The sequence below is a fragment of the Pygoscelis adeliae genome, unplaced genomic scaffold, assembly GCF_000699105.1.
Source record: "Pygoscelis adeliae isolate BGI_AS28 unplaced genomic scaffold, ASM69910v1 Scaffold50, whole genome shotgun sequence".
Taxonomy (NCBI): domain Eukaryota; kingdom Metazoa; phylum Chordata; class Aves; order Sphenisciformes; family Spheniscidae; genus Pygoscelis; species Pygoscelis adeliae.
Genome location: NW_008823963.1, coordinates 896160 through 911743, shown reverse-complemented (window position 1 = coordinate 911743; position 15584 = coordinate 896160). Strand labels below are relative to the sequence as shown.

At 37.8% G+C, this 15584-nt stretch overlaps 1 protein-coding gene across 1 annotated transcript in view; it reads left to right on the top strand.

Annotated features, from left to right (window-relative positions):
* ATP10A (ATPase, class V, type 10A) overlaps positions 1–15584 on the top strand; it is a 116393-nt gene that overhangs the window by 67555 nt on the left and 33254 nt on the right. Inside the window, exons 4-7 of the mRNA XM_009323697.1 lie at positions 2960–3066; positions 3172–3303; positions 5730–5866; positions 7439–7691. Coding sequence (XP_009321972.1) covers positions 2960–3066; positions 3172–3303; positions 5730–5866; positions 7439–7691 — 629 coding nt within the window. The remainder of the gene's footprint in view (positions 1–2959; positions 3067–3171; positions 3304–5729; positions 5867–7438; positions 7692–15584) is intronic.

Sequence of the window (15584 nt, the reverse complement as noted above, 5' to 3'; positions counted from 1 at the left end):
GGTTTATAACTCTGCAGGGCTGGAAGTGGGATCTAAGCCATCTCTCCACCAGGACATAAAGTTATAGCCTTGGCTGGTTTGTTACCAAAGTGAGCAGTTGTATCTAATTCTAGTTTTCATTATTTTTTAATCCAGACCTTTATGTCTGTAATTTTTTCTTCCTTTTATCATCAGTGCTCAATTGCCATGTATGTATGTTCTGTTAGTGATTCACTGGGAGTGAGTGCAGGCAAGAAGGAAACAAGGAGTTTCCTCCAGCCCCTGCCAGCTTCTTTCTCCCAGATTTTTATTTCATCCATGTTTTCTAAAGGTCTGGTGAGCAACAGGTGAGTTGATTGACTTCATTTGGATATGGAAAAGTAAAAAGCAGTACCAAACACTTGTAAGGATAAGATGAGTTGTGGTGGGAAGGCTCAGTCTGTGGGTGAGGGCTGTAGATTGGGGTCTTGGCACCTACAGGTTAACTTCAGATGTTGCACCATTGCTGTGGAGCGGGTTCAGACGTATAAGCTAAGATAGTAAGAACAAATATATAATTGTGTAGAACACATACACAAGTAATTGTATATAAAGATTGCCATGTACAATATACCTGTCACAGTCCACTGTTACTGTCGAGTGTAAAGAATTGATGAAGGCTATAAAATCATAAGCCAGAGCAATTACTTCTTAAGTAGATTATATATTATCTTTAAAAAGTCCCATTTATTAACAGGAATCAACCATCGTTTGTAGACTTTATTGGAAATTTAGACTAACATCCTCATGATTTGAGAGAAAGGGTAATGTAGAATTCAGCCTTAAAAAGCAGAGGAATGGCAGAATCCTGGTAGTAGTGCAATTTCTACAGTATGGAATCATTAAGAAATTATTTCCCATAGTTTAAGCCCAGCCAAATTTGGGTAATTCTCCAGCTGGCAATCAGTGCTTACACCTAGTGGCATACTGCAAGAGGGCTGTTGGGCAGCCCCCAGTTTTTCAAGCTCCATTCGCAAAAGGTGAGGCAGTGGGTTAAGGAGGTTTGCTGAAGAGGACAGAAGCAAAACCTCTGTTCTTGTATCTGAGGCCGGCAGGGAGGATGGACTGAGCAGGGGAAGTTCTCTCCTGATGAAAAAAAACCTTCATTTTTGTATCAGAATCACAAACTTGATGTTACTGACTTCTTTCCTTCTCCATTTGTTTCTGGTCTCTAGTCAGATGTTATCGCTGCTGCAGCTACCTCAGCTGTCAAACCCACCACTTTTTCTCCATCCCTACAGTGAAAAGCTAAGCATACCTGTTGAAACACCAATGCTTTTAATTTGTATTTTTGAGCAGGGAGTGGGTATAATATGTTACACTGAACTAAAAAGGACTGTGTATATGTGTCTGTATATATATACATATGTATGAATGTGTATATATATTATTTACGGGTATATTCTACTCACTAAGAGCGTTAACTAGAGGCTACATAACATAACCAGCGTAACAGCATAATCTGCAAGTAGGCCTACTGGGCTGGGGAAGAGTACAAAGGATTCACCAATGTGAACCTTTTCTTCTTGCAGATCTCAGGATATTTGATATAATTCTTCAGGCCTGAGATCCTAGAAACATGTGCTAAAGTTAGAATTTTGGTCCTCACTTAGAAAAAGAAAAGATTCTGGCAATTAGAGAAAAGCATGAAGATATAACCCAAGTGTGAAGGCTTAGAAAATAGGAAGCAAATAAAAAGAACTCCACCTTTTTATAAAAGGCACAATTTTAAGCCAGTTTGCAGATTTCGGGGGTCACAGGATTTTAAATGCTCAAATCCAGGTAGCCGTAAAATTCGACGTTGCAACAGCACAATGTTAATTTTAGTATAGCACATGTGCTTTTCCAGGATTTCTCTTGAACTCACGGCTTTTACTAGTTTTTTATTGCAGTCCATTTTTTAGACTTTGGAATTGTGTAGGTTTTGATGCTTTGAAAGTGAAGGCAGAACATTTAAACATTTCAGACTTTGCTTTAATCTTCTCTGAGGCATTGGGATACTGCAGTTGATTAAATTAAATTTTATTCATTTAGAAAAGGTTTAAAATTATTATTTGGTTTGTCTTTTTTACCTAATAAAACATTCTAACTATTTTTTAATTGTTTTTATGGTTGTTTAGTGTTTCCCTGGTGACTGTTAATTCTCATAAGGCTGTTTTCTGTATTTCTCTGTCAGCTGATATTTGAGTCAGTGCATACGCAGCAGACAATAAGTTGTAGTGTAAACGTTACATTGTTCCATTTTTCTCATGTGTTTTGGTGCTAGTCAACAAGAATCATCAGGGCACAGGCCATTTCATTTTTCTAAGTCAGTGAGACACTTCTGAAAGGAATTTCTCTTGTTCTCACTGATGAACACATGGGATTTTTTTCCTTTCTTTTTCACTGAACTGATGCATATTATCCCTGGCACATGTTCCTTAGTATCACTGCTTCTGAAGCACAGTCCTTTCCCAATTTTACCATATTTCTTTCTGGGATTTCTCTGATGAGAACATGAGAATAGTGGGTTAATCATATGCACTGCACAGCTGCTCTTAGGTTGAACTGGATTAACTGTGATTGCACAGTCAATTTGCAAATACACAGAAAGTCCAATGCATTTTCAAAGCATTAGATAGGCTGCACACATGCTGTAGATTTGGCCTGCATATCTCTAGGGACCATTTGTCCAGTACATCTGTATATCCAACAGCAACTGGTACTGCTCCAGCTGGGCTGCTGCATGTCTGGGATTCTTGGGTGGGTATTCTCAGTTTTCAAAGTCTGCCAGAGAATCTTCCCAGGAGGAAGATCCAAGGAAATATTTCACCATCAGGTTGACAAAACTTCTTAAACTTTGAAGATGTTTCCTGGGCTTGTTACATTACAGAGTAGTATGATTTAACAAGCTTAATGTTTTGACATGCTGTGCTTTGTTCTGTTTTTAAATTTTCTGCAGTGTACATAAAAGTGGAAAAAAGGATGGACTGTTCAAAGAAAATCTTTTGTTACGTGGATGTACCATTAGAAATACAGAAGAGGTTGCAGGAATAGTAATCTATGCAGGTAAAAGCTGTTTTTCTGTCTGACGAGGCATACTGCCTTTTTATAGCTTCCTTAAAATAATAACAAAAATCCATATGACATCATCTGATGTAATTGCTTCTGCAGGGCATGAGACCAAAGCTTTGTTAAATAATAACGGACCCCGTTACAAACGCAGTAAGCTTGAAAGACAGATGAATGCCGATGTCCTTTGGTGTGTCCTCATACTTCTAATCATGTGTCTGTTTTCTGCCATCGGTAAGCGCTCTTTAAAAGTAGAAACTTAAGTATCAGGCTCTTTTGGGATTCATGCGCTTAGCTTTATCAAAAACATATGTATCTGCCAAAACATGAAATCCATAAAGCTGCCTCCATACGGTCTAATCTTTGTTGTGTTTTCTTCTTTGAAATCAAGATGTCTTGATACATAAACTCATCTAAATAGCTTTTCAGTATCAGTCAAATATATGCTATTAGTACCAGAGATCTGAAGGCTTACATTCTACTACCCTTGATAGCATCCAAAAACGTTAAGTCCAAAAGAAGCCACTTTATATGTAGTCCCCTCAAAATTACATGTGGTAGGGTGTAGGATGCCATTAATCAATCAACAAAGTAATTTATGAGCAGAGAATAAAGATAATTAGCGCAGTGCTATTCCCCAGTACTATTTATTACATCAAGGGCACAGTGTACAACATTGACACACTGTCCCTAAGGCTGCAGCTTTAACACAGAAGAAGAAAGTCTAAATCTGCATAAATCCAAGTAGAAGACTCTCTAGACTTCATGGAGTGTTTAAGGAAATGCTGAGGTTCAGGTTAATACTCTTCAAGCCATTTTTCTATTCGCTTGTGAGAAACAATCGAGTTTTACATTTGGTACTCAAAAAGATTCTGTATATATGGCATATGAATTCCATATCCTTAATGTTTGTGTGTTCTGTAGTGTTTGTGTGTGAGTCATACAGCATAAACACCAGAATGTTTCCTAACAACCATGGTGTAGTTTAATAACAATCTTACGCCATTTTAATACGTCTCTGTGTGCCTTTTTCCAGGTATTGTTAAATGCTGCTTAAAGATGAGTTTTTCCATCTGTGAATCAGCCAGCATATTTGTTTTCACTGAGTTCATGACTCTCTTTTGTAGTGTCTCAGTGTCGGGGAGCCCAGTCCTCAGGGCTGAAGTGCCATGGTGGGCTTAATTGCAAGGAGTCACTGCCTGCAGCTGTCCCCTCTGCCACTGCATCCGAGCTGTTGCCCCAAGAGCAGCGGCAGCGGGGTGTGCGCTGCAGTGGCTTCAGTTCAGCTGAAACTCCTGAGATGCATGAATGTGAATGGCAGGAGGTGACACCCAATAGGTGACGCATATGCCTTCCCTTCTGTCACTTCTGCTACAAGGCTAGCAACCACCAGCACAGGGGCCAGAGCAAATTGCTGGCTGTGATAACAACCAAAAACAGCTGGAAGGAAATTTGCTTGAGCCCTTGGAAACCAGAGGTGCCTTCAAGGCATGCAAAGCTGTGTTCTGCAAGAGTCAGGCAATTTTTGTACCTTCTGTCAAGAAAGTATAAGTGGAGGTACGACACTAATTCTTTTGAAAATCTGAGTCAGGATATTTATAAAACAAGTGTTGATGTAGGTCGTTCTCCGTGTGGGGCTTTCAATTTTTGCTCTCAAGAATAAAAATATAGACATCAATAAAGACATCAGTATGGTGATATGCTTATGTTGGTAGTACAGGGACAAAATAATTTGCTCAGTTGGCTTAAGTATTGTTTTTATTTTTCAAGAGTTCACTACTGGTTTTATGTATCAAGATGTAAAGGACCTTGTTAGATATGGCTTACAAGAGATTACTTTTAAAGTAGGCCTTTGTCCTTTTTTTTCTGATTTCTGACATATAGTGAAGATAGTTTGAATGCTTCTTGTCATGGGGGAATTCATCCTTGGTTTTAACCTTTAAAAACATCAGGCATACCATTTTGGGTGTTTTAGGACTGCAAATCCTAGTGCTCTACTTAAAAAGGCAACTTTCTGTCTCTTTAACAAGAATGTCATTTTCCCAAAATAATAATAATAACCTTATCTTTATCAGCATAATCAATAAAAAAAAGACTTTGAACAAGGCTTAGAATTTCTTCTGTTCTTAGTTCCTCAGCTTCCATGCTCTTGACTCTGCTGATACTGCTATTTTGTTAGTTCTGTAGATGTGGTGGGTAAGATTCATACAGTAAGATTAAAGTCTCTTCTGACTTTATCCAGCTGAAACTAGTTTAGTGATGGCTGGCTAGTGATATACCAGGTGTAGTCAATGGAGTTCTTTCATTTTAACACAATGAATATCACTGAAATGAATCACTTTCTGAAGAAGTCTCTTTTTCTCTGCTGATTACAGAAAGAGCCTAAACTACTAATTTAGACTAGCCAGCTCACTTTATTTGGATGAAGTTAGTGAAATGACTCTTGCATGCTGTCCTTAAGGCTAGACAAACCCCCTTCTCAAACCCTAAATCCCAAGGCAGAAAAAAACATGGGTTTGGGGCCTTTTTCAGAAGCCACGCAGAATAACTGAAAACAAATATCACTTTCCCATGTAACTCAACTCTAAGAACAAATTCATACCATAAGCATTTTTCCTTGGAGTTAATTAGCGTTTTTCTCTCTCTCAAATCTTCTGCAGGTCATGGCCTATGGGTATGGCAATATGGTGAGGAGAAGAAGAAACCGATATTTGATGTTCCAGGGCCTGATGGCAAATATTTGTCTCCTGTTATAGCTTCAGTATATTTATTTCTGACAATGATCATAGTTTTCCAGGTAATCAAGTTGTACATACCTGTGTTCATAGTTTGCTGTAATAAAGTTATAAATGTGCAGCATGTGTAGTACCCCTTCTACCACTAAGGCATGGAAGAAGCTAATCAAGCACTAAAAAGAAGTACATTTAGTCACTTTAAAATTAAATTTTAACTATAGAGAATGTGATAATATATAACCAGAAAGCTAAATTAAACAAAAGAAGTGGTCTACCCAGTGGTAAAAAGATGATAACTTCTCTGAAAAATAAACGAACTGGTGCACACAGTAAGCTGTCAGAGCTCCATTGCCATTGGAGAAGAAAATCATTTGATGAGAACCTTTCCCAAAAGACTCAGGTATTTTATTTTATTTTATTTTATTTTATTTTATTTTATACAAGTAGGAAGAGATAGGATGCAATGGGCCCTGCTGGGAGAAAACAAGCTTTGTGCTTCATATCCACTCACGGTGGAACAACACCTCAAAGACTGTGGGTGCCACTTTGGGTGAACATAAGTTGTATACTTTTTTAACCGCTTTCCAAAGATACGGCTCTTAACAATTCCATATCTCAGCTGGATAACAAACTCTGTTAACAAAGTTTTTTGGTCATGAAGAGAAATTTATGGAATGGTGAAGGTGGTGGTAAGTTAAGAGAAGTAACAGAGATTCATGTCACTGGGACATGTGGAAGTATGCCCAGTGGGACACCAGAGGAAGTTGCGTTGCTGGAGGCAGCAACTCCTTTATAAAAAGCAATGAAAAAGGATGAGTTAAGTTACTTTTTACCCTAAAGTATTGGGTTATGATATTTTTAAAATAATTCACCACAGAACTCTTTAAACAGCAACCTTTAACTGTAGTTTTTGTTTAAATAACCACATTTGCCACTTATGTACATCCTATAATTTATCCCTCATATCTAATTCAGCAAGCTAAAGAATGTACGCAGTCAGGAATTTCTTGTCCTGAAAAACATCTGCAGGGAAAACTCAGGTGCAAATTAGGTATTTCATGGAGTTATGACAATCCTCAGGAAACAGTTTAAAATCTTTTCTGGAGAAACTTCTTCTCATATATCTTTCTTCAGCAATTATAAATGTGTTCTTCATTCAAATAATCTGCAGTGCAAAAGCCAAGGCCAAAAACGTTGTTCCTGTGGAGAGGTTTACACTTCTCATTTTGTTTCTTGTATTCCTGCAAAGTGAATTTGTAAACACTCTATTATTTATGCAGAATAAATTTATCCCATTCTTTCACATTTACAGGATTCTGACTGTACTGTCTGTTTGGGTGTTTTTTTTTCCTTTGTCTTTCCCAGCTAGTTTCAAGCTCACCTTATTAGCCCAAAAGTTTTTGTCCAAGTTTTGATCATCACCCTTCTAGACATAATAATACATTTCAGCTCTGCAAATCACCATGGGTTTTCCTCATCTAACACAGTAAATAAACTCATTTCAAACATGCTAATAACTTTACAGTACATGCCTCTTTATGTTCTAGTCTAGTACCAAGTTAACTAGATTTTACTAATTTATTGTATCCTTGCTTTTGTTTTCTCCTAATTCTCTTTCTTTTTGTGTATTCTAGGTTATGATTCCAATTTCTTTGTATGTATCCATTGAAATAGTTAAAATCTGCCAAGTATACTTTATTCATCAAGACAAAGATTTATATGATGAAGAAACAGACTCTCAGCTGCAGTGCCGAGCTTTAAATATCACAGAAGACTTAGGTCAGGTGCAGTTTATCTTTTCAGACAAGACTGGGACACTTACTGAAAACAAGATGGTTTTCCGAAGATGCACTGTTTCTGGAATAGAGTATTCCCATGATGATAACGGTAAGCTCATTATCTTGTTTTCTATCTAACAGTTGTACTTTGGGCAATCTGAAGTAGATATAAAAGTTACTGTAATCTTAAATCAAAAAGAAAAACAAAAGAAATTGCATGTATCCACTCAGGAAACTCCATAATAACTGTTTTCAGATTAGTATAATTTGATGTCAGTGTTCAGCTAGCAATGACAATCTTGTCCAAGTGTTCCGTAACCACATCTATAGTATGTTGTCAAGACAGTTAAAGCTTCTGGCTTTAGCTCCTGATCTAGTAAAGCACTTGAGCACATGGCTAACTTAGGCAAATTGAATAGTGCCACTGGTATCACAATTGTTTTGTGTGTTTGAAGTATACTATGTAAAATACGAGTTGTAAGCGTACAGCCAGATTAGCGTCTGATTGAATACCTGGAATGAGATTATCCTTTTGTGCTGAGAAATAAATGTAAACAAAGCTGCTGGGTTTCATGTTAACAAGAAACATAACCTGATCTAATAGCATATTTTATGTTACCTTTGTCAGATTCTTTACAGTTCTCCTGTGTGACAGGTGTCTGCATTAAGGTATCTTCGCTGCTGTATGAACACCACATGTATGTCCCCATGTATCAGGTTCTTGAAACACTAAAAAGTCACTCTTTGTCACAGGGAATGTGAGGGTTGTCATCCCTGTGTCATCTCATCACCCTTTTTTAAAATTATGAAGCAATTTCTTGTTTTGTGATTTGTTTGTAATTTGTGTAATTTTCCTCTAACATTTTGTTGTTACCATTTTTGACATAACAGATCTTAACTCTTCAAATCATACTCTGTCTGTATGCAGGAAAATATTGATAGCTACAGTATTGCATTCCTATTTGCAAAAAATAAGTTTCTTAATCTTCGTGACATATAAAGATCACTAATTAGAAAGTTTTCTCAAAGACAGTTACAGAAGTTCGGCTTACAAATAAGATACAGAGTAAGAGAAATAATCAAAATAGACTGGAAAATCTAAAACATGCTTTAGAGAGTTCATAAAATTCTGAATTGGAAAAAGATGTTTTGAAGTTTTGGATTATGCAAGGATTGCATACATATGTATATATACACTTTAAAATAGTACTGAGACCTTACATTCAAGGCACTCTTCTTCAAGAAACTAGGTGTTTGGATAGTGTTATTATCCCAGTGTTACAGAAAGAAGAACTTAAACAGGGAGAAGCTGTGACTTCCTACCTCTGTACTGTAGGTAAGAGAGAAGAATTAGAATTAAGAGTGTGTTTCTGGACTCCTAATTGTGCTTGTGACACTGAATATTCATTCTTTTTTTATTCTTCCTTGCCATTGATTGGTTGCTTATTTATACTAATTTCAGAGTGTACTCTGTTCCTTGCAGGAATGATGATGGTACTGTCAACTAAAACAGTGCAGAAAGGGTATTTTTATGAGCTTGATATCACCAGCTGATAAGTAGGCTGAACTCAGGCTCCTGAATTTGAGTATTGAGTTTCAGATCTTTTTACTTCAAATGTTAAATATTTAAAAGAAATCTAAGTTTGTGCATGCTTTCCTCTTACGATTTCAGATTACAATATAAATGTTAATGAAAGCAGAGTGAATTTCACTACAAACAGAAGTGTCAAATAAATACATAAAAAAAACTGATTCTTTTTTCAGTCATTCTTGTCACGTACAGCTATGTTTGGGCTTCCTTGTAACTCCAGTCAGTATAAAATTTCTGACAAATATAATTTTTAAATTGACACAAAATTAATAGACAATATTTTATACACAGTAGTTTGGTTTTTTTTTCTCCTCTACAGGATATAGGTCTTTCTCCATCATTCTATATGTAAATGGTGATAATTTCTATTGATTTTGTTCCCTATAATCAGGATTAATAACACAATAAAAACTATTCTTTGTTCAAGTCTTTTGTTAGCTTTATTCTCCAGTCTGATTTTATAACCATCTCTTATCTTTTCTGCTGCTGAAACCTTCCTGTTTAGATATGGTAAAATGTCTATCACAGTTCTTTCTGGTTTTAGGGAGTGCACAAACAACATTTCATTGCTGTGTGTTTGCTTGCAAATGATTTGTCAGCTGCTTTTCTGTGTCTTATACCAGAGTATCTGAATTCCCCTCTGAGGTTTTGGGGCATATATTATAACTGATGCCATCCAGCTCTACGCCTCAGGTTTTACCGAAGATTTAATGAATCAGAAAATTCTAAAATCTTTCACTTGGCAAGTGATCTGAGGCTGCCATATATGCAAGAAAATGAAGTAAAATGCATCTGCCTTTTCTTATCTATTTCGAAGATGATCTGTGTCTTTCTTCGCTTATCTGAGTAATTTTTCAGGCATAATGGTTTGTTACTTGGAATCAAACACTGAGTAGCACTTTAGATGAAGAAATGAATTTAAAATTGTTGTACACAGGTCAAGATTCAAAAGCTGAAACAAGTAATTTTCTACTGTAAAAGCAGATAGCTCAGGATGGGAATACACTTGTTGTCAGCTCTTTGGCCTAAGTTTGTTATTCTACTGTGGCTGGGTAGCAATGCCTGTTATTCCAGTTGCTTGACCCTTCTCATGATAAGATCTTGTTTTCAGTTATAGATAGTTTTACAGAACTTTAACTGTTTAGTTCAAGTTTTCCATGCCAGGTGTTTGCCTCAGGCGTGAATTCTGGGGGAGAAATTTCAGTCAGAACAGCTCCATTCAGCCATATCCAAGAACAAGGCTAAGATGTAACACACTTTTTTCCCATGCTAAGAAGTTCTGGCAAATTTTCCTCTGAAGTCATCTAGAGGCCCTATATTCTGCAGCTCAGCCATGCACACACACGCGGGGGGAAAGTTATGCCTACAGTGGCAGACTGAGGTCTGAAATGTCCTCAGTTTGGAACTTTAATTTTCTGTTGAAGCATTTTTGCTGCATAATCTAGCACTGCTGCATATCTGTTAATTACTCAGTCAACAGATTGTGCATAGCCTTCACAAATTTTCTCTGTGCTGCATTATAAGCTTTTCTCCCTAAAATTTGTTCAGTTATGAGCAGTTATCCCATTCTTTTCTGTTCTACAGGGATTGGTATAATGCATTTGTCATCGTCATATCTGAGTTCCTTCCACTAGTGCATTAAGCAATGCGTGTGACCTTCCTTACATGTAGCTTATTCTTTCCCCTTCTTCCTCTCCCTATGCATGTAGTGCACAATTTTTTGGGTTTGGGGGCTACTTAAAAGGCATATGCTACGCTGTGTTAGGTTTGGTATATTTGAGGCAGCATGTCTTTTTCTTGAGTGGTGGGAGTGTCCTTATTTTCTTTGGAAATTTGTTCCACAAAGCCACGTAAATTCCCTATGTGAAAGGTGAGCTTTATGATTACGAGGGAGAGTTCTGTTTCGCATCAGATGTGGACATTTTAATCATGGTTTTCATCACAGGGGCTTATGTGGACCTTGTGCAGGGTTGAAGCAATGAAAAGCTTCTAAAATAGAAACTGAAACCCTGAACAAGACTTAATACTTTTTTTAGGTAGTATAGGGAGCAAGGGGCAGTTTTCATGAATTTGCTGGAGAAAACATTTTCCTGCAGAATTCTGTATTAGCTCTGAGTTTCTTATGAGGCTGATGGCGCTACACCCAAGAGTATTGCATTGTTTTAGTCTAGACAAGAGGTGACAAAAACATGAATAATAGAGGCCAATAAATTGCACCAGCGTAGGACAGAATCTCTTAGCCAACTGGAGGTAGTACAAAATATTACTCATGGGTACCACTATGTGAGAGCTTAGCACCGAAGAGGAATCCAGGAACGCTTGTGGAGGCTGTGAGGGAAGGTGTGAGTGTACTCAGCAACAGTTCCATGATGCAAGCTCTATCAAATATTCATCATTGTTGAGGTCACCTATAATATTTTGGTGATGGATTATGCACTGATAGGGATCAAAGTATGGGAACTCGCACTGCCCATTTGGGCCCTGTGGAGACTATGTTGATAGGGATGGGATTCTTATTACCTGATTTTAGATATTTGTATGGAAGACAGTCATCTAGTGACTTTACAGTTAATGGAGAAAATTAAGCATTTGTAGGATCTAATTCATCAGACCTGTTTTAGACATCTACGTTTGTTGTCTAATACATGCCTGTTTCTCTGTGGTTCAGAATTCTAAATACGGGTGAAGAGAATTCCCACCTCACATCTGTGTGACCTGTGTTCTTTAAATCTATTCTGTCGTCTCCTTCAAAGGTTCTTCTTGATTCACAGAGTGTTAATTCAGGAGCAGGGTATGTCATGGACCACTCCAAGTGGAAGAATGATTGTCCCATTCATAAATGTCCTGGGCATTTATAGAATACCCATTGGCACTATACTCTAGTTAAATCCCAGAAATGGATGGAGTTGTATCTATCTGTTACTTCTTAAAGCTAACACCTTGATATGTGTCACTTCCACAGTAAGATGATACTGCAGAGGAGTGCTACACACCACAAAAAAATACCTTTCTAATCAGTACTTCATCCTAGCCCAAAAGAATGGTAGCACCAAAAAAAAGGGGACTGTTTCCCTATATGTAAAATTACGTTGCCATACCATAGCTCTTCCCTTCAGGCTAGTAGCCAGCTTCTAACAATTCTTGGAACTGGCCATGTCCCAAGTCTGTCTGCTAATCCCAGAGATAGTAGGTGCCCAAAAGCTGACTGTACTTCTGAAAATCATTACATGATTTAGCTACAACCAGATGCTCTTGGCCTGACATTTGTCCTGGTTGTTGTCCAAACGCTGAATTAATCGCACTCTTGCTGTGGGGTGTGATCTCCATTTTTCTAGTTTTAGCCACCCATTGTATGGAACTTTTCACAAAACACAAGTTGAATCTCCATGAATGCAACCACACAAATGTGAAAAATCTGAATTTTTCATTCTTCGCATTCCTTCCCTTCCTTCCAATGACTGTGAAAAAAAACTCCAGACAACATAAGAATAAGAGAAGTTTATGGGGGTGAAGGCAGGTGATGAAAACCTCAGTGATTTTCTCTTGCCTAGCGAAGTTTCTTAATCACTACATCTGAGAAAGAAGTTTCTTTCTGCTCCCTATTTTTTCTTGCTGAAGATTGGCCAGCAACTACTTTTCATAGGAAACTGCATTATATTAAAAAAAAATCTTTCTTAGTTTGGGGGGCTGTTTGGTAGTGGAACTTTCTTACTCTTTTGTATGTAGTCAAGAGAACATAGACTGAACATTCCAGCCACATTGGAGAATTGGATTTATTAAAAAAAAAAAGGCATAAAAATCAATAAAACCTTTTCCATAAATGCAGCTGTTGCTTCCAAAGGGACTTCTCATCTACCACCTTTACAATTTGACAATCTTCAGAAATCAGGGTAGTCCATTGTGCTGGTTTTGGCTGGGATAGAGTTAATTTTCTCCATAGTAGCTCGTATGGGGCTGTGTTTTGGATTTGTGCTGGAAACAATGTTGATAACACAGGGATGTTTTCGTTACCGCTGAGCAGTGCTTGCACAGAGTCAAGGCCTTTTCTTCTTCTCACACCACCCCACCAGTGGGCAGGCTGGGGGTGCACAAGAATTTGGGAGGCTACACAGCCAGGACAGCTGACCCCAACTGACCAAAGGGATATCCCACACCATACGACGTCATGCTCAGCATATAAAGCTGGGGGAAGAAGAAGGAAGGGGGGGACTTTCGAAGTTATGGCGTTTGTCTTCCCAAGTAACCACTACACGTGATGGAGCCCTGCTGTCCTGGAGATGGCTGAACACCTGCCTGCCCATGGGAAGCAGTGAATGAATTCCTTGTTTTGCTTTGCTTGTGTGAGCGGCTTTTGCTTTACCTATTAAACTGTCTTGATCTAAATCTGTGAGTTTTCTCGCTTTTACCCTTCCAGTTCTCTCCCCCATCCCACCAGGGGGGAGTGAGCAAGCGGCTGGGTGGTGCTTAGTTGCTGGCTGGGATTGAACCACAACATCCATTTAGGCCTTCCCCAGAAAGATCAAAACCTTTAGCAGGACTGGGTGCTTCAGGTACTCTGTATAGCTTGTTTGTAGTTTCTCTTTACATTTGTTACTGCTGTTTGAAAAATTGTAATTGGTAACTGAGGAGACAACTGGTGCCAGCAGATGTAGAACTCAGTGCGTTGGGAGTGCCCCATTTTAAATCCTACAGAAGACAGAATAACTCATATTTAGAGACAGGTAATACTTTTTTCTAAGCATATACCTACACTCACAGTTGCTCTGGAAAATCTCCAGAAAAGTAGGAATGATCTCCATTTCTATGTAAAGAGTTCTTAATGAAGGACTTAAAGTTATTTATTTTAAGCCCCTGGGGATGCCAAGAGGGAAGAGGAAGGAAAGTCTTTGTGTTTTCTAATCTCAAGACTTGTCCTTATGGGGAAGTTCTTGCAAAGTAAATTAAGTCAGATTATGTTAGCACACTTGTACAATACAAAATTTATACCATGCTAGCTGCTCAACTGACTCTTTATGTAGACACTAGAGCGTACTTCAGAGTGACATAAGCTTGCACTCATAACATAATAAGGAAATAAGGTGGTGTGGTGGTGTGAGTAAGTACTGCACATCTAGATTTACTTCAAGATAGTTCAGTAACAGCCTCATTCAAATGGTTTGGGGCAAAACGGAATAATCCCATGGCGAAATTAGGGCCCACACACTGAGAGCTGAATTATTCTGGTTTAGGGGGTCTGCAGTTTTATTCTGCTTGAAGGGAAGTCCTTTAGAGTTTCTGATCCCACTTTTCTAGTTAATGGAACATCTGGCTGTGTGGCAACGGTGTCTCCATCAGCCTGCAAAATGGATGCCTCATCGTAGAACACAGATAGCATGGAAGGTAAAACAAAAAGAAGCAAAACCAAAAAATAATTAAATAAAAGTGGTTTTTTTTTTTAAAAAAGAATGTCTCTTCAAGTACTTAGCAGCTACTACAGGAGTTTTATTTATAGCTTACTGTTGTCTTCTGAAAGATGGGAGAAAGTTCATGGAATAAGTATTAATTATTGTTTCTTCTTTGTGCCATAAATACGAAATGAACTAGAGGATAGTGAAATTTGACTTTTATGAATTGCATTGCTGTGTTTCTCAAAGTTGTCTGTGCCTTTGCCTTTAATAAAAAACTCTCCATTAGACAAAAGATCAAGGCCATCAGTTTTCCGTGCTGAAACTGAAAAGCATCCCACAACAATGTCTTTCAGGTTATAATGTTCACAGGAAAAGGTTCTGAATCAGAGAGGGCTGAGTGGGTGATGAGAACAGCGTGTTCCCAAATAAGCGCGCTTTGCACAGCTGAAGCATTGTGAACCTTAGCCATAACATAACAATTGAACTGGGTTTCGTTATTTCTTCAAGCTTCTTAATTCTTGCTGCATAATATGTAAGACTCTACTTGAGAAAATGTTGAAAGGTGCTAAGGCCTGTTTTTTTGTTATCAAGCTTACCTTGGTATAAAACTGAAATAACACCATTTGTATCAAAAGAATTACATTTAACTTGGTTAAATGAGATTCTAGTCTTGCATCTGCTTTCCCTTTTTCTCAGTGGCAGGAACAATTAAATGAATGTGCTACAATGAAAACCTGTATAGAGACCAAGAGATGGCTAGTATTACATAGACTAGAAAGGACCGCGCTATTGGTATAATACCAGTGAATAAGCTGAGTGCTGCATTAGGAAACAGCTTTTGCTATGTTGAATAAACAAAATATTTTTAGATGTAATGTGAGAAAGAATAAAGAGCAATGAAGAATACAGAGATATGGTATGCAAGCATAACTTGCATGAACTGCATTCTCTGCTTAACCATAGAGTTTTTATACGTGGAATAAAATGATAATCAGTTCTGGGTCTTCGGAGTCATGTATTTCAA